This window comes from Gorilla gorilla, chromosome 13 (genome assembly GCF_029281585.2).
Source record: "Gorilla gorilla gorilla isolate KB3781 chromosome 13, NHGRI_mGorGor1-v2.1_pri, whole genome shotgun sequence".
NCBI classification, from domain to species: Eukaryota; Metazoa; Chordata; class Mammalia; order Primates; family Hominidae; genus Gorilla; species Gorilla gorilla.
In genome coordinates this window covers 66,088,789-66,114,349 of record NC_073237.2, presented here as the reverse complement: position 1 = coordinate 66,114,349, position 25,561 = coordinate 66,088,789, and the positions used below count along the sequence as shown (strand labels likewise).

At 38.5% G+C, this 25,561-nt stretch overlaps 1 protein-coding gene across 3 annotated transcripts in view; it reads right to left on the bottom strand.

The window, feature by feature from the left end:
- CFAP95 (cilia and flagella associated protein 95) overlaps positions 1-25,561 on the bottom strand; it is an 85,686-nt gene that overhangs the window by 18,842 nt on the left and 41,283 nt on the right. For 2 of the 3 annotated variants that reach the window (XM_004048108.5, XM_055350765.2), the window contains one exon: positions 488-545. The exons of the other annotated variant lie outside the window; for it this stretch is intronic. In XM_004048108.5, the coding sequence (XP_004048156.1) occupies positions 488-545 (58 nt within the window). The remainder of the gene's footprint in view (positions 1-487; positions 546-25,561) is intronic. 3 annotated transcript variants of the gene reach the window in all.

Genomic DNA, 25,561 nt, shown 5'->3' with positions numbered 1-25,561 from the left:
TGCCCTGGTTAAGATTTTCAGAATAAGGCTAATTGGAAGCAGCCTTGTTTTGTTTCTGTTGCATAATTTGTAAAGTAGAAATACATTCAAGTTATAAACTGGACATTCTTAAATTAACATACATATTTCCCAGAGCTATATTAAGCCACTTATTTTTATGTGTTGATGCAATACAAATGAATAGAAAGTGGGTTCTTATTCCAGATAAATTGAATTCAGGGAGGGGACAAGTAAACAAGATGAGGAAGAAAGTGTCTAATATACTTTAGATACGGCAATATTTTTCCCTGAAATCGATAAACATCCAAAAATAAATCATAACCATAAAACATTGTCATGATTCCAATAAACAGCTAATATCTCAAAATAAATGTAAAATATCATAAGCTTTAGCAATGTCTCCTTTCTTCCCAAGTTTGACTATACTAGGTGCAAATAATCATTTCAAGTACACAAATAGGTAGAAGACTACGGTGCTTGTACTCACATGTGGCTGATAATCATATGGTGGAACATAATCTTCTGAGTACGTTGTCAATGCACACCTAAGAGGGATAAGTCAATGAGGAGAGAACGACTTCAAAAAAGAAAAATATTTTAAATTTTTGTTGGTATACACTTTACATGAAATAAAAACATTTCAGGAAAGATTGGCCCTAATCAAAATTTAAAACCCCACAACTGTCCCAGCCTCTGTATATAGTATTACCCACCAGCAGCAGGGTACCCCTTACTTCAATTTCAGCAGTCTCCCTTATCCTTAGAGAATATGTTCCAAGACCCCTAAGTGGATGTCTGAAGCCTCCGATAGTACTGAATCCAATTGCTGTCAATTAGAACACATTTCTGTTCACGTTTTCTACCCACAAATATAGTGCCTTTTTCATCTTAGCTAAGGACTTATCAAGCACTATGGCCTTCGCTATTGCAGTTTGAGATACAACAGCAAAACTAGCATGAATTTTTCTTTTCTTCTTTATAATTGCAAGGATGAAAGATTCGTTCTTACCATAGGTCTTAGCAACCTCAGCATACGATTTTTTTTTCTCTCCTTAAGTTGAGAACTTTCATCTTGAAGCACTAAAGTGCTTAAAGGAAGCACTCGACAGCTACTCTTTAGCATATCTGAATGCCTGCACCACCACTCTTGCACTCTAGAGCCATCATCAAGTAAAATAAGGGTTACTTGAACACAAGCACTGCAATACCATGACAATCTAATAATGAAGAAGGCTACTAAGTGACTAACAGCCAGGGACAGTAGACAGTGTGGAGACACTGGACAAAGGGAGGATTCACATCCTGAACTGGATGAAGCCAGATGACACAAGATTTTGTGGCACTACTCAGAGCCACCTGCAATTTCAAACTTACAAATTGTTCATTTCTGAAATTTTCTGTTTAATATTTTTGGACTGCAGTTGACCTCATGTAACTGAAACTGTGGAAAACAAAACTATGAATAAGGGGAGACTACTGTACTTCCAATTTAGCACCACCTACTACTCTCCTGTACTAATGATATGTGTGAAAACCCAGGCTCAAGTCCCTGAGCTCAGGAGCTCTGCATTCCAAGGATTCTCTTTACCACCAACTTCCTGCCTCTATGAACTTTTTGACCCACATTCTTTGCCAGGTGACCGCTGAAGAATAGTGGAGGACAGCCAGATAGACTGAGATTACATAACATCCCCAACCTCCACCCCATTAAACACACAGAAATGCTGGATGAAATACATCCACACTCATCCCCCAAAGTCTACAAGTATAGCCAAGACCAAAAGGGAAACCCTGAGGTGCTAGAACGGAAGAGGATAGTCATTATAATGGGAAACCATAAACTGATGTGGAATTTGACCCACATATCTAGAGTAAGAGACTTGGCCTTAGATTCACAGGAGGCAGAGAGCTGAACTCCAACTGTAGCCAAGAATCTGTAAAGGTTATACCTCCATATAAAAGAAACCAGAGAAACCTCAGCTACCAGTCCAGAGAAACTTGCAAGAAAGTTTCTCTCTGCTTGAGTACACAGTAGGGGAAAAATTATTCTCTTATGATAAATTAAAACCCCACCTCCGTTCCTGGCAATATTATGGGACTGGATGGCCAAAGAAACTCCTCTGAATATTGCATACTGAAAAACCAGGGTAAAAGGAAATTTTAAGAAGTTTTAATGCATGGCTGAGCTGGTGAGAAAGTAACAGAACCCCAACAAGAATCCCAAAATAACAAGTCCAACTTAGACGGGCTGTTGGATACCCGGGTGGTAACCACCAATTCTTGCCAGGCCCTCAGGGTGTGATTTCCTGAGTAGTAGCAGCAGCACCTGGGAACAGAAATGCGAATACTTGGGTCCCACCACAAAACAACTAAATTAGAAACTCTAGGGGTGGGACCCAGCAATACATATCTCAGCAAGCCCTTCAGGTGATTCTGATGTACACTAGAGTTTGAGTACTAATGATTAAAACAACAAAAATTAGAAATGTAACTTTCAAACCATCAAATGGGTTTTTTTTTTTAAAGACAAATCTAATAGAAGTCAGGAAAGGAGAATAAAAGGAACAGGCGACATTATTTCTGCTCATAAAACAAATTAAAATCATAAAAATAAAATTAAATATCTTAGCAATTATAATAAAAATAAAGAGGTTAAACCTATCCGTGAAAATATTTTCTCAGAGACTTAAATTGAACATCAAACTGTATTAAAAAAAAAAACAAAACTCCTACTTGTCATGTTCAGTGGCATGTGTCTATAGTCCCAGCTACTCAGGAGGTTGAGGCAGGAGGGTCAATTGAGCCCAGGAGTTCTGAGCTATAGTGCTGTATGCCTATGGGGTGTCCACACTAAGTTCAACATCAGTATGGTGACCTCCCAGGAGCAGGACCACCAGATTGCCTAAGGAGGGGTGAACCAGCCCAGGTCATAAAGGCAGCGGGTCAAAACTCCTACGCTGGCTGGCTCAGTAGCTTGCACCTGTACTCCCAGCTACTCAGGAAGCTGAGGAAAGAGATCTCTTAAGGCCAGGAGTTCGAGGCTGCCATGAGCTATAGCAGCACCAGCACAGGTGACAGAGAGAGACCCTGTCTCTCAAATAAAAACAGTTTTTAATGATCAACTACCTGCTTTTATATCTAAAATAAAATTATTTTCAAAGAAGCTTGAAAGTAAAAATATATAAAAATATATACCAATGCATGGAAATTAAAATATGTACTTCTCAGTGACCAGTGGGTTAATGAAAACATTAAGAAGGAAATTGAAAAATTCCTTAAAACAAATGACAATGAAAACACAGCATACCAAAACTTAAAGGATACAGTGAAAGCAGTACTAAGAGGGAAATTTATAGCTATAAGTGCCTACATCAAAAAAGAAGAAACACCTCAAATAAATAACCTAAATAACCTATTGATGCATCTTAAAGAACTAGAAAAGCAAGAGCAAACTGAATCCAAAATTAGTAGAAGAAATGAAATAATAATCAGAGTAGAAATAAATGAATTTGAAATGAAGAAAACAATACAAAAGAATGATTTTTTTAAATTGTTTTTTTTAAAAAATAAACAAAATTGACAAACCTTTAGCCAGACTAAGACAAAAAGAGAGAAGACCCAAATAAATAAAATCAGAGATGAAAAAGCAGACATTACAACTGATAGGGCAGAAATTCAAAGGATCATTAGTGGCTACTACAGGAAACTATATGCCAATAAATTAGAAAATCTAGAAGAAATGGGCAAAACTCCTAGACACATACAACCTACCAAGACTGAACCGTGAGGAAATCCAAAACCTGAACAGGCTAGTTGACAGAGCAGGAGCATCGCCATCTTGGACAAACACCACCATTTTAAAGTTCACTTTCATCAAAAACTGCCTGAATCCAAAGGGCATCAGCCTAATGGCTAAGGTCAGCATGTTCATAAACCACAAATGACATCTCCAATCAGAAACATTCCAACCTTAAGATAAACCCCTCCCCAACCAGAGAGATGTCAGCCCCAAGATAACCTCCCCTCTAACCAGAGTCATTCCAACCCCACATAAACTTCTCCCCAACACAGAAACATTCCAAGCCTATGATAAGTTCTCCAGCCCTGAACCTTTAAATACCCTTAGTCTGTATGAGAGAATGCTCCTGACAGAAATCGGCCAGAAGCCCCTCTCAGGTTTATTCTCCAAAATAAACCTGTCTTTGACTGTTGAGCCACTTTTTGTGTTTCTTTCCTCTTTCTTTAACTCTTACACCAATAACAAGTAATGAGATCAAAGATAAAAAATCTCCCAGTAAAGAAAAGCCCAGGACATGAGGGCTTCTACCAAACATTTAAAGAACTGATACCAATCCTACTCAACTATTCTGAAATATAGAGGCAGAAGGTATACTTCCAAATTCATTCTAAGAGGCCAGTATTACCCTGATTCCAAAACCAGACAAAGACACATCAAAAAAAAGAAAACTACAGGCCAGTATCTCTAATGAATATTGATGCACAAATCCTCAATAAAATACTAGCAAACCAAATTCAACAACACGTTAAAAAAATCATTCATCATGACCAAGCAGGATTTATCCAAGAGACACAAGGATGGTTCAACCTGTGCAAATCTATCAGTGTGATACATCATATCAACAGAATGAAGGATAAAAATTATACGGTCATTTCAATTGATGCACAGAAAGTATTTGATAAAAGTTCAACATCCCTTTATAATACACATCCTCAAAAAACTGAGTATAGAAGGAACATACTTCAACATAATGAAAGCTTTATATGACAGACCCACAGCTAGTGTCATACTGAATGCGGAAAAATTGAAAGCCTTTCCTCTAAAATCTGAAATACAACAAGGATGGCCACTTTCACCACTGTTATTCAACATAGTACTGGAAATCTTAGCTAGAGCAATTAGACAAGAAAAAGAAATAAAGGGCATCCAAATTGGAAAGGAAGAAGTCAAATTATCCTTGTTTGCACATGACATGATCTTATATTTAGAAAATCCTAAAGACCACCAAAGAAACTATACTGATAAACAAATTCAGTAAATTTAGAACTGATAAACAAATTCAGTAAAGTTGCAGGACACAAAATCAACATACAAAAATCAATGGCAGATCAGGCATGGTGGCTCATGCCCTCAGCATTTTAGGAGGCCAGGTGGGTGGATCACTTGAGGCCAGGAGTTCAAGACCAGCCTGGGCAACATGGTGAAACCCAGCTTCTACAAAAATACAAAAATTAGCCAGGTGTGGTGGCACACACCTCTAATCCCAGCTATTCAGGTGGCTGAGGCAGGAGAATTGCTTGAACTTGGGAGGCAGAGGTTGCAGTGAGACATGATCGCACTACTGCACTCCAGCCTGGGTGACAGAGCAAGACGGTCTCAAAAAAAAAAAAAAATGACATTTCTATATGTTAACACGGAACAATCTGAAAAAGAAATTTTAAAAAACCTAATCCCATTTATGATAGCCACAAATAAAATTAGATACCTAGGAATTAACCAAAGAAGTGAAAGATCTCTACAATGAAAACTATAAAACATAGATGAGAGAAATTGAAGAGAACACCACAAAATGGAAAAATATTTTATGTTCATGGCTTGGAAAACTCAATATTGTTAAAATGTCCATATTACCCAGAGCAATCTACAGATTCAATGCAACCCCTATCAAAATACCAATGACATCTTTTATGGAAATAGAAGAAACAATCCTAAAATGTATATGGAATAACAAAAGACACAGAATAGCCAAAGCTATCCTGAGCCAAAAGAACAAAACTGCAAGAGTCACATTATTTGACTTCAAATTATGCTACAAAGCTATAGTAACCAAAACAGCATGGTACTAGCATAAAAACAGACACACAGACCAATGGAACAGAATACAGAACCCAGAAACAAATCCACACACCTACAGTGAATTCATTTTTGAGAAAGGTGCCAAGAACAGACACTGGAGAAAAGACAGTCTCTTCAACAAACGTTGCTGGGGAAACTGGATTTCCATATGCAGAAAATGAAACTAGACCCCTATCTCTCACCATATACAGAAATCAAATCAAAATGGATTAAAGACTTTAATCTGTGACCTCAAACTATGAAACTACTACAAGAAAACATTGGGAAAAATCTCCAGGACATTGGCCTGGGCAAAGATTTCTTGAGCAATACTCCACAAGCACAGGCAGCCAAAGCAAAAGTAGACAAATGGGATCACATCAAGTTAAAAAGCTTCTGCATGGCAAAGGATACAATCAACAAAGCGAAGGGATAACCCACAGAATTGGAGAAAATATTTACAAACTACCCATCTGACAAGGGATTAGTTACCAGAATATATAAAGAGCTCAAACAACTCCACAGGAAAAAAAAATCTAATAATCCTATCAAAAAATGGGCCAAAGATTTGAATAGACATTTCTCAAAAGAAGACATACAAGTGGCAAATAGGCATATGAAAAGGTGCTCAACATCATTGATCATTAGAGAAATGCAAACCAAAACTACAATGAGATACCATCTCATGCCCGTTGAAATGGCTTATATCCACAAGACAGGCAATAACAAATGCTGGTGAGGATGTGGAGAAAAGGAAACCCTTATATACTGTTGTAAGAATGTAAATTAGTACAACCACTATGGAGAACAGTTTGGAGGTTCCTCAAAAAGCTAACAATTCAGCTATCATATGGTGCAGCAATCCCACTGCTGGGTATATATGCAAAACAAAGGAAATCAGTATATCAAAGAAATATCTGCACTCCCAAGTTTGTTGCAGCACTGTTCACAATAGCCAAGATTTGGAAGCAACGTAAGAATTCATCAACAGGTGAATGGATAGAGAAAATGTGGTACTTACAGACAATGAAGTACTATTCAGCCATTAAAAAGAATGAGATTCTGTCTTTTGCAACAACATTGATAGAACAGGAGATCACTATGTTAAGTGAAATAAGCCAGGCACAAAAAAAACAAATATCACATGTTCTCACCATGTTTGAGGGATCTACAAACCAAAACAACTGAACTCATGGACATAGGGAGTAGAAGGATGGTTACCAGAGGATGGGAAGTATAGTCAGGGCAGGGAAGGGGTGGCGCGGTGGGGAGGTGGGATGGTGAATGGGTACAAAAAATAATAGAGAGAATGAGTAAGACCTAGTATTTAATAGCACAATGTGGGGACTATAGTCAATAATAATTTAATTGTACATTTTAAAATAACTAAAAGAGTATAATTGGATTGTTTGTAACACAAAGGATAAATGCTTGAGAGGATGGATACCCAGTTTTTCATGATGTGATTATTATGCATTGCATGCCTGTACGAAAATATCTCATGTATTTTATAAATACATACACCTACTATGTACCCACAAAAATTAAACATAAAATAATAAAAAATAAACCAAAACAAACAAAAATATATAAATGTATATACAGTGTGATGTGAGAGACCAAAATAGATGCCCCTTTATCAACTAAGACAGAACCTAAGGTTAAAAAAAAACAAAAAGTTACCTATGGGTTGGGGATACAGGGATGGTTTGGCATGGCAAATTTCTAAATTCTCACTAAATATCCTAACAATAGGAGATATCAGGCCAATTGTCCTAATTCTGACTTACGATCCAAACCACTATAACTCTAATTGGACAAAGGACTGGCCTTACAAACTTTCTTCTCTGATAAGCAATTGCAGACCTTTAAACAGTTTCAGCCAGCTGATAGAGGCTGTGCATAAACTGTCTTTGTGTCCTAAAGTTCACCCTTTGATAAAGCCAAATTCCACCTCATTTTAATGTTAAAACCCAGTTCCAAAGTGAACGTAGAATGTATGTCATATGCGTATTTATCCATTACATATGCGCACAGCTCCCTCATAAATACGTATAGCTTTTCCCCCGAACCTCCTGAATATGCATGATTCAGGCCCTGTGAGGCATAAAACCCAACCTGTGCTTCCCCTCGTCCATGCTGGAGACTTTCTCTTCCCAGCTTCCAAACCAATATCTCCAATGAAGCTCTCCTTTCTACTATTTAGCCATCCTGGTGGTCTTTTGGTCAACAACAGCAAATATTAACCAAAGGAAATTGAATTCTTATAATAACATCCTATGTAAGAGAATTTGAGCAAAAATTACTAGTTACAAAGATCATTATCTACTGATTAAAAGAGCAAGTCACCAAGAAAGCATATAACAATCTTATGTCAATAAACCTAACAACATATAGAATATTGACACTGTTTGGATATTTGTCCCTGCCCAAATCTCATGTTGAATTGTAATTCCCAATACTGGAGGTGAGGCCTGGGGGGAGGTGTTTGGGTCACGGAGGCAGATCCCTCATGGCCTGGTACCATCTTCATAATAGTGAGTGAGTTCTCGCACTATCTGGTCATATAAAAGTGTGTAGCTCCTGCCCCCCAACTCTCTTGCTTGCTCCTGCTTCTGCCATGTGATGTGCCTGCTCCCCCTTCACCTTCTGCCATGAGTAAAAGCTGTCTGAGGACTACCTAGAAGCTGAGCAGATGCCAGCACCATGTTTCCTGTAAAGCCTGTAGAACTGTGAGCCAATTAAACCTCTTTTCTTTATAAATTACCCAGTCTCAGGGATTTCTTTATAGCAATGCAAGAACAGCCCAATACAAATACGTAAGGCAAAAATAGACCAGAATCACAGAAATAAAATGACAAATCCACATTTATGCAGGAAGATTGTAACACACATTTCTCAACCCTTTGGTTCCTTAAATCCAAATCTCTACATACATCCTCCAAAACCATACAGGTCAACAGTAAAGCAAATAAAACTTCACAATTGCCCGGAGGTAGAGCATAGTGAAGGATAGGGAATACCACAAACTTCAATTTACATGTAGGTAGAACAGTCCAGAATCCGTAGAGCCAAATCAGAGCCCATGCTGAAACAGAATCAGGCAGGGATTATATGGAAGACAGGAGAGGTGGCAAGTCTCTAGCAGGGGTGGAACACAGAGGACAGCACCCACAGAAAGAGAACGCCCTTTCCTGATGAGAAAATCGTGAGAACAGGTCTGAGACCAGAAGATCTGAAGCATGACTTTTCAAGGAAGTATCCAGGACCACAGTTATAGTCTTGGGAAGACACTGCTTCTGGGAAGGAACAGTACAACTAGAAGGTAAAGAAAAATGAGAAATAAAACACAAGAAAATAAGGATCCTAGGGCTGTAAGATAGTATCACGATTATCAGTAAACATCACTCGCTCCTATGTTTCACCACCCCAGAAACGTGTCACTAATTAAATAAGCCTCACTTCACTGTTAGAACTGAAGAGGGCACTCTTGAACTAAGATATTGAGCAAACCGCCCAAAGTTTTCATTCCTCCTGGATAGAATTACCTATCATTGCTGCTAGTCCAGAAAAATCCATCATACTTTAAATGAACAGAACAAGGCAACATTACTATGAGAAGAACACAATAAAGAAGAATAAAAACTAAGCTCATGAAAATTCTACCCTGAAATAGTCCCAGTCACAGAAGTCCTCCATTAGCATTTCTATTCAATAATGCACTAGAGAGCCTAGAAAATGCAGTAAAACAAGAAAAACAAGCAAAATCAACATTAGCAAATAGCATAATTGGAATAAAGGAAACAAAATCATCATCTCCCATGGATGACAAAGTTGTTTACATTTTAAAAAGTACAAGAGAATCTACAAATTATAACAATAGGCAAGTTTCAGCAAGGTTGTTGGATAAAAGATCAATATACAAAAATAGCATAGCCATATACCTGCAGCAAGAAATTAGAAAGCATAATCAAAGTAGGAAAATCCCATTTATACTTGCAACAAAATATCTGTTTCCTATAAGAATACATGTAACAGAAGATACACAAGACATTTATGGGGAAAATACAAAATGTTGTGGAAAAACGTAAAATAATTTATGTATGTGTGGAATGGTGGATATAATGATAGCAATTATTCCATCCAAAAAATTTAAAGCACTTCCAATCTAAACACCAGTAAGGTGTTTTGTAGAACTTGACAAACAAATCCTAATAGTCATATGACTCTATGAAGTGCCAAAGAGAGTCAGTATAAAAATAGACCAATTGAGAAAATGTAAAGCCTAGAAGCAGAACTGCTTAAATGTAGGAATTTGGTGTATGATGGAAATGGCCTTACAAGTTAGTGAGGAAAGAGAGGGTCACATGATGCTGGGCTAAACCTTTAGTCTTATAAAAATATTACATATATGCATATATACTTACATGTATATTATGTATATATGTATGCATATATATGAAATTTCTAAAATTTTAGAATTTGACATTTCATATTTAGGTCTTGACTAAATTGTAAATTAAAACTTCTGTTGATCAAAAGATACTATAAACAAAGTTTTCAGAAAAGTCATAGACTGGAAGAAGATATTTATTATAAATCTAACCAAAAGGCCGGGTGCAGTGGCTCACGCCTGTAATCCCAACACTTTGGGAAGCCAAGGCAGGTGGATCACTTGAGGTCAGGAGTTTGAGACCAGCCTGGCCAACATGGTGAAACCCCGTCTCTACTAAAAATACAAAAATTAGCCAGGCGTGCTGGCGGGTTCCTGTAGTCCCAGCTACTTGGGAGGCTGAGGCAGGGGAATCACTTGAACCCAGGAGGCGGAGGTTGCAGTGAGCCAAAACCGCGCCATTGCACTCTAGCCTGGGAGACAGTGCAAGACTCCATCTCGAAAAAATAGTAAAATAAAATGAAATAAATCTAACCAAAAGAGGACCAATAAAATAAATCTAACCAAAAGAGGATTAATAACAGAATTAATTTTTTAAAACTCTTTTTTTTTTCTTTTTAGACAAAATCTCACTCTGTCATCCCCAGGCTGGAGTGCAGTGGCACAATCATGGCTCACTGCAACCTCTGCCTCCCAGGTTCAAGCAACTCTCCTGCCTCAACCTTCCAAGTAGCTGGAACTACAGGCATGCACCACCAGGCCCAAGTAATTTTTGTATTTTTAGTAGAGATGGGGTTTTGTCATGTTGGCCAGGCTGGTCTTGAACTGCTGGCCTCAAGAGATCCACCTGCCTTGGTCTCCCAAAGTGCTGGGATTATAGGCCTGAGCCACTGTGCCTAGCCTTTAAAACTCTTGCAAATCAAATTTAGTAATTAGTGAAATGCAAAACAAAACAATAATGAAATGCCATGTAATATCTATTAGATTGATAAAAATTAAAAATCCCTATTTATGAGGATATGAAACAATAAATATGTTCAAGCAAAACTAGTGGCAATATCTTGCAAAATTGAAGGTTCATATGTCTTATTACCCAACAATTCTGAGTATAAAGAAAACTCTTTTTAAAAAAATGTTATTGTGAATTGGTGATTTATAATTGTAATATTTATGGTGTATAAAGAAACTCTTACATATATATTCAAGGAGATGTGTATAATGACAGTTACTGTGGCCTTATTTGTAATAGTGAAAATTTGGAAGCTAATGTCCTGCAAGAAAATGGATATATTGAATGGTCATATAAATCATGATAAACCATTTCTTTAAAAACATTGAAGCATGTATAGTAAAAATATTAACTTACATTATAACTGGGTAATGAGTAGATGGATGTTTGAAGAGTATTTTAGATAATGAAAATATTCCATAATCTTAAAATATATTTGTGTTAATAGACAACAGTGAACTTGCTTCCCTACCCTCTTCTCACTCAAAGTTATGACTCAAATGATATGCTTATCAGGAACCCCAGCAGAACACTGGAGAGTTGCTTTGGGTAGAACTGTCCTGCAGGTCAGCATTTGGGTATCTCTCCACTCGTGTAAAGCAGATAGAAACCTATCCCTCCTTATTGAGCCCTTTTGCCTCTCCTTATTATCACCTCCCGGCACAGAGTCTGATACAAAGTAGGCAATGAGAAACATTCATTGAATATTTAAATCAATAAAAATAAAATTAGAATATAAAGAGATATAGATTAACTACACTGAGTATGCAAAGTAAATACAGGTGAAAGATTAAAACATTCAGTTATCTTTCTAAAAAGGCATTGTGGAACAAAATGGAAACTTTTATAATATTGAATGATGACTATCAGCCAATTACTCACCAATTCTTTGTGATTGCCTTCTCCTTCCCTCGCCCCCTTAAAAAAAAAATCCAAAAAACAGGGCAACAATCAATCTTTAAGTGATAGAGAGTACATTATGTGCTCCCCAAATTTGAAATAAGGTGGTCTTTTGAGAATAAAAATATGGGAAATCAACATGGATCTTCCTCTAGTTATTAGCTGTAGCAAAAAGAACAAGTCCATTAAGAGAAATGCCCTTCAGAGAAACTCCAGGAAGCAAGAGGTCAGAAAGACAAGAGAGGCATTATTTCTAGGCATTGTCTTGGGGAAGAGGTATCCTGGTTTACAAACAGATCCCCCTGGTTCTGGAAGCAGAACTGGACTACATCAATGTCAATCCACCAACCCGGACTTACTGACAGCCAACAGTGATTTAAGTCATTATCTGGAACCAGCAGGAACAAGCCTGTGCCAGGTGGCTCTGCTTTACAGCTCCCATCCCTACTCGTGGCTCTTAGGTCCAAATACCAGTCTGATCAGGGCCCTCTTTGGGATTTCCTTTTCTTAACAGAAACTAATGGAAACGGGCCACTCACTCTCCCATGACAGTAACTGAGGGATGTAATATCCTCCAGCCGGTGGAAGAAGTTGGTCCTCAGCGGGAGGGATTGAAGCCAACAGGAAGAGAATCTCAAGTTTTTTTTAGTCCTGAGTCCAGTCATCTCTGAAGTCAGGCTCTTCCAAGGACTTTCCCAAAGTTCCTTGAGGCACTCCAGTACTCTTAATAAACTGTCCTTTTTGCCCAAGAAAATTTTAATTGTGTTTTTGTTCCTTACAACCGAAAGAATCCTATTACAATCAGGCCACCAAAGTCTAAGGCCATTAATCATTGTAATCACGTAACCAACTCCCCTTGCTCTGATTCCAAAGAGTGAACAACATTCTGATTATTGTTTGGCTTCCCGTATGGTTTTTCACAGAGAGAGAATGCCTTTTATTAGGCTGACATGACCGTCTGGTGTGCTTGAAATTTTTATTTCTCATTATAAATTAACTAATTAGAATTCTGGTGTTTATCGTGATTTAATGAGCACGAGTTGATCTCCATGTGTCAGATAAATTCTGAAGTACTGATAAAAACAGGCTTTCTGGAAATGTAAAACCAGAAACCAGTAAATTCACTAGGATATGCCACACTGTAAGGATGCCGGGAATTTAGGTGGCTGGCTTTCACCCTGCACCACCCACAATTTGCTACACGTGCCCTCTTTTGTCTTTAACAGTTGTAGTTATTATATACTTTATAAGGCAGAGTACAATGAAAGATGTTTCGTAAGATAAGAAAGGAAAAGGTGTCTGATAATGGAGTTATCATAAAATTCATGGTATGAGTTAAAACGTCTACAGCTGCCCTAACACCAGTGGTAACATATGTGACTGGATGACAAGATGATGTACCCAAGCCCACAGAATCACAGCTTCTTAGGCTCAAAGGAACCTTAAAGATCAACTGTTTCTTTTCTGTTTTGTCTAGATGGGGGGCAGATATTTTATCACCCAGCTTCCTGGCAGCCAGAACAAGGGCATGTGACATGTATTCACCAAATCAGACAGGTCATCTAGGAGTCTGAATGTGAGTACGTGACTTAAAGAAGCAGAGAACTAATTTGGAGTTAATCTTGTCACCGGCAGCAGTAGAAGCAGTATTCATTACTTAAGATAAACATAGCCACAGCGGGTCACGGAATCTACCTGACCCTGTGTTGAGGTGACAGGGTGCATTGTGCAGGTGAGGCCGCAATCTACAACCACTCTGGAAAACTCTGTCTCATTCTTAACAGCAACCATCAGTCACAAAAAAAAAAAAAAAAAAACTTAGGTTGAGCTGATACAGACATGCCTGTCATTTCCTCCTACTTCTACCTGCTGAATTAGCCACAGAACAAATCCACAGCTGCTGAATGCCAGGCTTATTTTTTTACTTTATTTATTGGAGACAGGATCTCACTCTGTCACCCTAGCTGGAGTGCAGTGGCAACATGGAGAGAAGAGTGACTTTATTTTAAATGCCAATCTGCCATGTAACTTCTAACTAACCCCAAGTTCAAGAATGCCTCCCAAATTTCTGACTGACGTATTACTCTTTATGTAGGAAGACCTACTCATTGTAAGTTTCCTCCAAAACGACCCTCGTTGTTCTGGAAATCATAGGCTTTGACACCCATAGCCACCTACACATTCCTTCCAGAGCAGGGATACTTTCCCCAAGATTTAAGCCCTGGGTCTGGGGATTTGTGATGTGGAGATCTACCTGTATTGTAGCCTCCCAAGACCACTCTTCTGTAAGTCTCCCTGCTTTTAAGTTCCCCTTAAACTACCCGAAACCTATGACCCAGATTTGTCTGCCTCTTTCTTTGGTTTCTTATTTCTTCAGCATTTGGGGGGTCGCTTTGTATATACAGCCCTTTCACAGAACAGGTGATTCAAGCTCACTGCAGACTTGAACTTCTAGGCTCAATTGATCCTCCCACCTCAACCTCTCAACATGCTGGGACCACAGGTATGAGCCACTGTGCCCAGCCCCCAGGCCTATTTTTTAGAGATCATCCTCTAAGAAGCTAGTGGGTAAGAGGTGGAGAGGAAAGATGAAATGAAGGACAATTTGAATCTGATTTTAATCCTGATCCAAGCCCAGCACTTGTTAAGAACCCTAGCAGCTTTGCAAGATGGTCTCCCCTCCCATCAAGAACACGGAACTGTGACCCAAAGCTTCCAGTTTCTGCTTTGCAACTAAGCAGTCATGGAGCCTTGAGAAAGTCTCTTAACCACTCTGCATTTAAACTCCTCCCATTAGTATCAGCCTCATAAATATTTATAGAATAAATGGATTAATTACTTAATGAGGAATTGAATTCTTTGGTTATTTTTGTGCTTTGATTTTCTCCTTTATACAAGTAATACTCACCCAAATGACCTTGCATGATTGTTAAGCAGAATGGAATAATGGATAATGTGTATGAAAGTACTCTGAAAGATATAGAGCACTATACACATTTAAGCATCAAAGATGATGCAATGTAGTATTTAGGTTGGTGCAAAAGTAACTGCACATTTTCCCATTAAAAGTTAATGACACAGGCTCTGCAGTCAGACAGACCAGATAGGAGTTTAAAGCCCAGCTCTAGTGCTTACTGCATGAAAAACTTTTGGAAAGTCACTTTACCCCTCTGAGTCCTTTCTAACGAGGATTGTTGCAGTATCTATCTTAAAGAATGAGCATTAAATAAAATATGGCGTGTAAAGCCCTTATCTCAGTGCCAGACACATAGTAAATGCTCATTAAGGTAGAAGAGAAAACTATACTGTAATGATATTAAACAGTGGGAGGGGTTGGTTATCTTTGTGTTTTAAATAAATTATTCAAGCTGCAGGTTGGAGAATGGAGTGAAAGGGAAAGCTAAGGCAGAGGAGCCAGCTAGGATACCTATGTTAGCAGTTGGGACAGATCAGTAATCTCTCTTGTGCTCCAGTCTCAAATATCCACATGCTATCTGATGTTGGCTCTTCCTCCTGACTTCACTGCCTCAGTGAATGGCCCCATCACCCTCCAATTGCCTAAGCCAGAAGCCTAGGAATCAATCTCAAGTCTGCTTTACCCCCGTAATTAATCAATCTTCAAGCAGATGTCAATGCCTCCTTTTTTTGTTTTTTTTTTTTTTTACTAGATCTAAAATCTGCACCCTTCTCCCCCTCCACATTACCATCGCTTAAGGTCAGGCTCTTATTACATCTTGCCTTGATACGTTCAAGATTGCAATCTCAGTTGCCTACCAATCTGTTCTCTGTTTTCTAAACACAAATCTGATTATTCCTACCGTATGCTCAAAAACCTTTCATACCACCTACATGGTAAAGTCCAAACTCAGCATGGCTTTCAGGCCCTGCTTTCTTAGCCCCAATATTTCTCTCCAACTTTAGCTGTCATCACTGCAAATTCTTGCTTTATGAACCATGCATGCCTCCCGTAGGTCCTGCTCCTCCCTGCCTTTGTTTATTATTATTATTTTATTTTTATTTGAGACAGAGTCTCCCTCTGTCCCCCAGGCTGGAATGCAGTGTGGCGATCTCAGCTCACTGCAACCTCCACCTCCCTGGTTCAAGCGATTCTCATGCCTCAGCCTCCCAAGTAGCTGGGATTACAGGTGCATGCCACCATGCTGGCTAACTTTTGTATTTTTAGTAAAGACAGGGTTTCACCATGTTGGCCAGGCTGGTCTTGAACTCCTGGCCTCAGGTGATCCTCCCACCTCAGCCTCCCGAACTGCTGGAATTACAGGTGTGAGCCACTGCGCCCAGCCTCCCTGCCTTTTTTGTACATCCTTCATCCTCTGCCTAGGGTGCCCTTCTCTCCTGTTGATCTGGCTGACTCCAACTCAGACTTCATGACTCAGCTCAGATGTCGCTTCTACCCAGAAGCCTTTCCTGACCTCCCAAATCTGAATTCAGTGCTCCCTTGCATCCTGTTTACCCCTAATGTGTTGTGGCATGTAGTTTGGCCCAATCAACACTTATTCCAAATTCCCTTCTCCCTTGTCTTTCTCTACTTAGAAGCTGAAAACAATCATGTAGCCATGGGTGGCCATGCCACAGTCCATAAAATAGATGTAGGATGAAGATCCTGGGGAGGGCTTCCCTTTACCTCTTTACTTTTTCACTTCTTTCTTTGTGGAACAGAATGGGGATTGGAGGCATAGCAACCATCTTGAGATCACAAGGATGAAAGCTAGTTAATAAGACTTGTAAAGAAGAAACACAAAAAGATCCAAATTCTTGACGACATTGTTTAGGTGCCATACCAGTTTTGGACTCCTTGCCTTTGTATTTCATGCCAGGTGACCAAATAAATGTCTTAGTTATTCAAGCTGCTATTAGTTAGGTTTCCTGTTACTTTCAGCCAAGCATATTCCTTGGCTGATACACAAGTATTAATTGGTTGTTTTTCTGTCTCATACATTAGACAAATGAGCTGATGTCTTTTTTTTCTATATTCCCGGTGCCTAACTCTTCTTAGTAAATAGCATGCAGTCATTAAATGGTTCTATTGAAAGAATTAACTCAGATATGTGGGACAAATGTAATTTCCTCAGACCTAATAGTTTTTAAAAGCCATTTGAAAGGACAATATAAGATTTATATGTTTGGGTAATAATTTAACTCCATAACTGTCAAATACAGAATCAAATTAAATACAGATAGCAGCAAACACTTCTGAAATTCTGGAAATTTCTTATTCCTGTGAAGCCACCTCTGTAACTCAAAGATGCATAGTACATTACTATTCACTGAGATCAACTGAAGACTTCATTTTAAGTAATTATAACTAATGATTTTCTATGACAACTACATAAACTTTAAATATTATGAAGAGTAATACTAATTATACTGGCTCTTTATTAATATACATGGGATTAAAGGAAATGTCAGGCTTAAATATAAATTCCACAGCCCTGATATTTAAAAAATCTTTGCCACTCAATTTGGGTTTTTTTAAATTATTTTGAATCAAAACTGTACATCTTTAAAGTGCATGACATAATGTTTTGATATATATTTACATATTAAACTGATTTTACTACAGTCAAGCTAATTAACATATCCATCTCCTCACAGTTACCTTTCTTGCGATAAGAACAATTCAGACCTACTTTCTTAGCAAATTTCAAGTATGTGACACATTATTGTCAACTATAATCCTCATGCTGTACATTAGATCTCTAGCGCTTATTCATCTTGCATGACTGAAACTTTGTACCCTTTGACCAGCATCTCTCTATTTCTCCCACCCCTCCGGTCCTGACAACCACCATTCTACTCTCAGCTTCTATAAATTCAATGTTTTAGATTCCACGTAGAAGTGAGATTATGCAGTATTTTTCTTTCTGTGTCTGTATTTCACTTAGCGTCATATCCTCTAGGTTTATCTATGTTGTCACAAATTGCAGGATTTTCTTCTTTTTTACGGTGAAATAATATCCATCAACGGACACTTAGGTTGAGTCTGTATCTTGGCAATTGTGAATAATGCTGCAATGAAGATGAGGGTACAGATATCTCTACAAGATACTGGTTCCATTTCATTTGGATGTGTACCTGGAAGTGTGACTGATAAATCATATTGTAGTTCTATTTTTTATTTTTAAGGAACTTCTATACTTTTTTCCATAATGTCTGTACCATTTTACACACCCAACAGTGTTCAAGGGTTCTAATTTCTCCACATGCTTGCCAATGCTTATCTTTTGTCTTTTCGATAAAGTCATCCCAACAGGCATGAGGTGATATCTCATTGTAATTATGATTTATATTTGCCTGGTAATTAGTGATGTTGAGCACCTTTTTAAATACCTATTGGCCATTTGTATGTCTTCTTTGGAAAAATGCCTATTTAAGTCCTTGGCTCATTTTATCAGGCTTTTTTTTTTTCTAATAAGTTGTATGAGTTCCTTGTAAATTTTGGATATTAAGCTCTTTTCAGATATATGCTTACAAATATTTTCTCCTCATCCATAGGCTGCCTTTTCATTTTTGTTTCTTTTTGGTTTTTTTTGTTTGTTTGTTTTTGTTTTTTTTTTTTTTTTGAGACAGAGTCTCACTCACTCTGTCACTCAGGCTGGAGTGCAATGGCATGATCTCAGCTCACTGAAACCTCTGCCTCCCAGGTCCAAGCTATTCTCCTGCCTCAGCCTCCCGAGTAGCTGGGATTACAGGCATGTGCCACCATGCCCAGCTAATTTTTGTATTTTTAGTAGAGACAGGGTTTCACCATGTTGGCCAGGCTGATTTCATTTCTCTTGGCCTCAAGTGATTCACTGCCCTTGGCCTCCCAAAGTACTGGGGCCACGACACCCAGACTCATTTTTGTTTCTTTTGCAGTGAAGAAGCTTTTTTTTTGTTTGATGTAGTCTCATTTTTGTTTGTTTGTTTTTTGCTTTTGCTGCCTGTACCTTTGATGTCTGTCCAAAAAATCATTCATTTCCAAGACCAATGTCAAGAAGGTTTTCCTCTATGTTTTATTCTAGGAGTTTTATGGTTTCAGGTCTTGCACTTAAATCTTTAACCCATTTTGAGTTGATTATTGTGCACATTGTTTTATTAGCTCATCAGTCCCCACAATTTGAACTGCTTGCATCTCTGATCAATTAGAAATGGCAAAAACTATACCTATAGGCTTAATATCAGAAGAAATGACCATATAAGCATGGTATTAAGAGATATGAAGGTTGTTTCAATTACCTATTGTTATGGCTTGAAAGTAACTTAAAATAACAACTATTTTATTATCTGTGATTATTCTGTGGAATGATTAGCTCAGCCGGGTGGTTTATCTGTTCTTGTGATGTTAGTTAGAGCTACAGTTGTCCAAAGGTTTGACTGGGCTGGATGATCCAAGACAGCTCATTCACATGGCTCCAGTTTGTTTTGACTATTGTCTGGGAGCTTCACTGGAGCTGTCAAACACAAGCCTTGATTCTCCTCCATGTGGCTTCTCCATGTGTCTTGGGCTTCTCACAGCATATCAGCTAGGATCTGAAAATCAGAAAGTAGAAACTACTATTTTTCTTAATGTCTGTACTCAGAAGTCCCAGGATATCATTTCTGCCACATTCTATTAATCAAAACCAGTCATAAGGCCAGCCCAGGTGCAGAGGGCAGGCAAATAACCTCAGCCTCTTGCTGGGAGCAGCAGCATGCATGTTCAGGGAGGGAAAAAAGTGCTGCAGCCATCTCTGCAAACTAGTGGCCACAAGATAAACCATATAAGCCTATCTTCATAATGCTAGTTTTAGGGCCTCACTGAGCACGCCCAAAACTACAGAGAAACCTGACTTTCCACTTGGCAGATATAACTTGAATGGCTACTGTAATAAAGTTAGACTCAATAAAGACTTACAGGAAACAAAGAATGGTCTGAGTCAGCCATCAGCCCATCAGGATGCCAAAACTTCAGATCTAACGGGCACTATATCACGTGCTTTCACATATATTTTCTTATCAAATTATTTGAATTACAATGCAAGGATAGCAATAGAATAGGTTATTGTTACCCGCCATTAAAATATCCTTTGCCAAGGCACACAATCCAAATTCCAAACCAAACTCATTAGGACCTGAGTCACAACCCCAAATACTAACACCAGATATCCCACCTCCTCGGTCATTTGGCTTCAACATGCATCAGCTAAGGAGAGATATCCTATATGCAAGGACAATGCAAAGAAAAATTGCATTTAGGTTGACTCCGAAATTAATTCAGCAAACCTGCCAACTAGTAAGCCGTCACCACTCAGTACCAGCCAAGCTATCCATTCCAGGAAATTCAAGTTGGTGATATGCACTCAGGTAGCATTCTTGCCTCACAGGGCAAAAATGTCAAGCCGGGACCTAGGCATGTCTAAGGAACCAGGAGCCCGGGTAGTTTAAGAAATGGAACATTTGATTTGAGAAATTTCAAAATGGATAAATAACTTTTCACCAGTATTTCCTTTATAAGCTTAGTGCTTGTCATGGCTAATTTTATGTGTCAACATAACTGGGCCAAAGAATGCCCAGATAGCCCAGATTCTGTCTGTATCTGTCCATCTCTTTCGCTAATCCAAAATAGAGTAGCTTTTGAATCAGTGGACTGAGTAAAGAAGATTTACCCTCATCAGTGTAGGTAGGCATCATCCAACTCATGAAGGGCCTGAACAGAACAAAAAGAGGAAAGGTACATTTTCTCTCTTCTTGAGCTAGGACATCCATTTTCTCTTGACTTTGGACATCTGAGCTCCTAGTTATCTGGCGTTTGAACTCTGGGATTTACACCAGCAGGCCCACTAGTTCTCAGGCTTTCAGAATTGAACCAGAAGTTACACCATCATCTTCCCTGGCCCTCCAGCCTTCAGACTCTAAGTGAATTGCACCACTGGCTTTCTCAGCCCTCCAGCTTACAGAAGGCAGATGGTAGGACTTCTCAGCTTCCATAACCATGTAAGCACATGATAAATCTCCTCATATATATCATATTGGTTCTGTTTCTCGGAGAATACTGACTAATCCAATGCTCAAGGCCTGGCCTGACTAAATATAGCCATTATTCTCTCCATGTTTACAAAGACAAGTGATGTTCAGGAAACTTAAGTATGTGCCAGAGGTCTCTTAGTTGGCCTATTATTGAGAGAAGCAGCATAGAGGAGTGGCTATGAGCTTTGGTATTAAACTATCTCAGCTCAAATCCTGGCCATTATCTCTGGCCAGCTGTGAGAGTTTGGACATGTTGTTTACTTCTCTGTGCTTCTGTATTTCCCATCACAGAATTCAGATAATGATGAAACCAATTCATAGAGTTTTTGTAGGGAGTACTGAGTTAACATATATAAAACACTTAGAATAGTGTCTGGTACATAATAAGCATCATGTAAGTGTTTGCTTTTATTAGTGTAAGTTATAGAAACCCAACTCAAACTTAATAGATAAAATTTAAAGGAAAATATCAGCTTGTATAAGAAGAATGTCATCAGAACTGTCTTTTCCCATATCTCTGCTTAACTTCATTTATACATAGATACTCCCACAGAAGGAGGATGTCCTCTATAACTTGCAAACTGGAGCAGGACGGGGCATCTTCCCTAGAACTCCAATAACTATCCTCTGAATAGCCTGGTCTGGCTCTTGTGCCCAACACTTAGGCTTGTGGGGAGGTAGAAACGGGGAACAGAGTCAGCCATCCATAATATGGCCTAGTCAAATTACACTGAATAGGTGAGAGGATGTTGTCCAAAAGAAGAAAGCTGGCCAGACAAAAATGAAAGCTCCTACAATGAATAAGATGGAGAATCAAGAACTGAATTCAAGCCTGTCTCACTCTCATGGCCTTTCATCACCCCACTTTCCTCTTTGCATATTTTTGTTTTTATCCTCCTCCTCATCTGTATTAGTTCATTCTCACAGTGCTATAAAGAACTGTCCGAGACTGGGTAATTTATAAAGAAAAGAGGTTTAATTAACTCACAGTTCAGCATGGCTGGGGAGACCTCAGGAAACTTACAGTGATGGTGGAAGGCACCTCTTTACAGGGCAGCAGGAGAGAGAAGAGTGAGCAAAGGGGGAAAAGGCCCCTATAAAACCATCAGATCTGGTGAGAAGTCTCTCATTATCAAGAGAACAGCATGGAGGAAACTGCCCCCATGATCCAGTTATCTCCACCCAGTCTTTGCCTTGACATGTGGGGATTATGGGGATTATGGGGATTATAATTCAAGATGAGATTTGGGTGGGGACACAAAGCCTACCATATCATCATCACCATAGGGTAACTTTTGAAGCTTTTTTTCTTCTGGAGAAGTGTTCAACAACTGGGTAATATTTTACCAGGAAGCAAGCCACAGCACAAATGCATAAGTCGAAAACAAAATAAATGTCCTGTACTGTACTTTGAGAAAAGAAAAATCCTTCTTACTATTTACATGTAGTCCCTTTCCTCTGAAGAGTACCAAAGGTTTTATAGATGCTAATGTCTCAGAGAGAGGAATAAAAGGGAAGAATTTAAACTGCAGCTTAGGCTTGCTACTGCTACTATGAAGACCACTCCACACACATAAGGATAAGTGCTCCATCCCAACAATGAACACTTAACTGCCTGAACTACTTTTGGGCCTCATTTAACTTGCCCATTTATGCAACTATAGATGCCTTTCTCCTAGAGCCATAAAATTTTAGAGTGGGAAAGGACTTTACAGATCATTTGGTTCAATCCCCTCATTTTCCAAATGGAAACAACTGGAGTCCAGAGAGGGCTATTAGGCAGCACACGGTCACGTAGCAGGTTTATTGCAGGCCTAGAAGTAGAACCCAGGTTTCCTATCCTATTTTTCTATACCATGTTCTTTCTGAAAAAAGCAAACACCCACACACACACACACACACACACACACACACATATACACACATGCACATACACACACACACACAATTTCCAAAAGCTACTTAGTGATCCCAAACACTATTAATTTCTTTCTTCTCCCATTATGTGGATTACATAAATGTTTGGATGAATTGTTGAAACGAGTCATTTATTATGAAATTTCAACAATATATGCTAATCACTACCACCAGGAGGCAATCAAATTTGGTAAAAATGACAAGGTGCAGTAGTGAGGGCTGACCTTGTGTGAGGTCTACCTCGGGTGCTTCTCCATCCTCCAGTGGGAACTCAGTACTCCTGGGGAGCCCTCAAACTCAGGGCCCCACGGACCTGCTTCTCACACAGCAAATACCCTGCCTGAACTGATTTTTCCCTATCAAAAAAACCTGACTTCTCCTGTGGACCATTATCCTGGGACCACACATGTTTATATGTGTATATATTTTTTTCCTTCCTTTTTTTAAAGAGAAAAAAAAGTGAAGTCAAGTGAAACAGTGGGAATAGAGAAGGAACTCTATGTGTATATTTAAATGAGGGCTTCTGAGAAATAAGATCTTAACATAAAATTATATCTATTACTACATCTCCCTTTCAAAATTGGATCTGCTTGATACAGTTCTGGTTGTTGTTTGTTTTACTGGTTTGGTTTCTGATCACTTGTTTAATGGTCATAGACACAGCCCAGAGATTTGTACATGGAAAACCTTACTTCCTAGAATGAATTAGCTACAATCATCTGGTTCTATGGACAAATCATAAAATGATTTAATATTAAATAATCAGATATACTGGGGCCTTTTGATAATTAGTGAATTTATTTTCCATGCCTCATAAAGAGTACTTTCAAATTAAGTAAAAGTTACTTAAGAATGCTTGAGAATCAGGTAGGAAGGCAAATAAAAACTCTTAAATTGACTTACTAACATATTCATGTTCCCATCTACTTTTCCTATATGCCATAAAGGAAATGTGCCTCTCGTTACTTTTCTATTCCTCTACTGTCTCTACCCATACAACATAAGTTATCCATGTTAGAGACTCCCTACACGTGCATCTGTATTATTAACAGTTTGAGACCAAATGGGCATTTTTGATGCCTGAGAGGTCTTTGAGCCTTCTTGACTCTCACTCTGCCCATCACAGGCCACTGTCAATTCCTTGGAGACTCACTCATGGGACTGAGACCAACTCTCAAGGAAAACAATAGCTTTGGTTCTAGACAAGCTCAATCAGGACTCAAAGTCCATAAATTTCATTTTTAAAGTTTAAGTCTTTGATATCACTGTAGTGTCATCTTAACTGTTCCCTATACTTCAATTTATTTTTCTCTATCTCCTCCATCTGTGATGCACATGGAAGGAATTATTCACAGAGCCCTTTTCTTTAGTTAAGGTCAGGAGTGACAAGTTCTGGTGGTGTCAAACATTCTAGCTATTCTGATTTTCAATTAGTCTCATTGAGATGTTTGCTACCCACTTATGGAGGAAAGGTGTTATGTCTTCTTCACATTGGTCCAAAATAAAGTCAGTGGCATACAGGTTGAGTTATGAGAAAGAGAGTCAGTCAAATGCCATTTCAGTGTAATGGACATTATCTAAAAATTATGGTAAGTCCATCAACCTAATGTCTCCTTAATAACAAAACTATACCTTATCCTGATTTTTCTCCCTTAACAGGTAACCTAAACCTTAAATTCACCTTATGATTACAGTCTTTCTTTTATAACTTGAAGCATATTTTGGTCCATTGAGCAAATTCATTCTTATTCATTGCCTTTTAAAGTTGACATTTAACTTTCAGAGCTGTAGAGTTGGCAAGAAGCAAAATATTATTTAATATTCAGGAGAGCAGATTCTAAAACACCACAGCATTCTACTGTATGAAACATTCTATAATTAGTGTATATTAACTGAAAGAAAGAATTACATATGGAATTAGTAGAGGCCGGTTGAAGGTGTTCATGTATTTATTTCCTTGTTAATACTCATGAATCAAATAAAACAAATGAGTAATTCTAGCAATTCAAACTAATAAGGGCTAATTTTCTAAAAGAAACTATGTCTTCAAATGCATTTACCAAAAAGAATTGAGAACAACTTTTGGCTCTAAAGGCCTTGAACCCCTAAATCAAATAAGATAGGAATTAGCCAAATCCTCTTCTATTATAATTTGCTGTTCAACATCAGAAATAATTAATCTATTAACTCAGGAGATAATTGTGGTGTATTTGCTGCAGGTTAGGCTCTCTTTAGGCACTGGGGACAGAACTGTGATAGTCTTTCCCTTCAGAGCATTGAATTTAGCAAGAACGAGAAGAATGCAAACAATTGCAACAAATATTAATAGTGTTTGCATAAAAGAAGCACACAGTGCTATGGGCGCCCACAGTGAGGGACCTAACCAAGTTATGGGGAGTCGGGTGGCAGTAGGTATGGGAAGTTCCTCTAGAGGAGGTTGCAGATCAGGTGAGACTTGATAACATCAAGTCTCTGATAACTC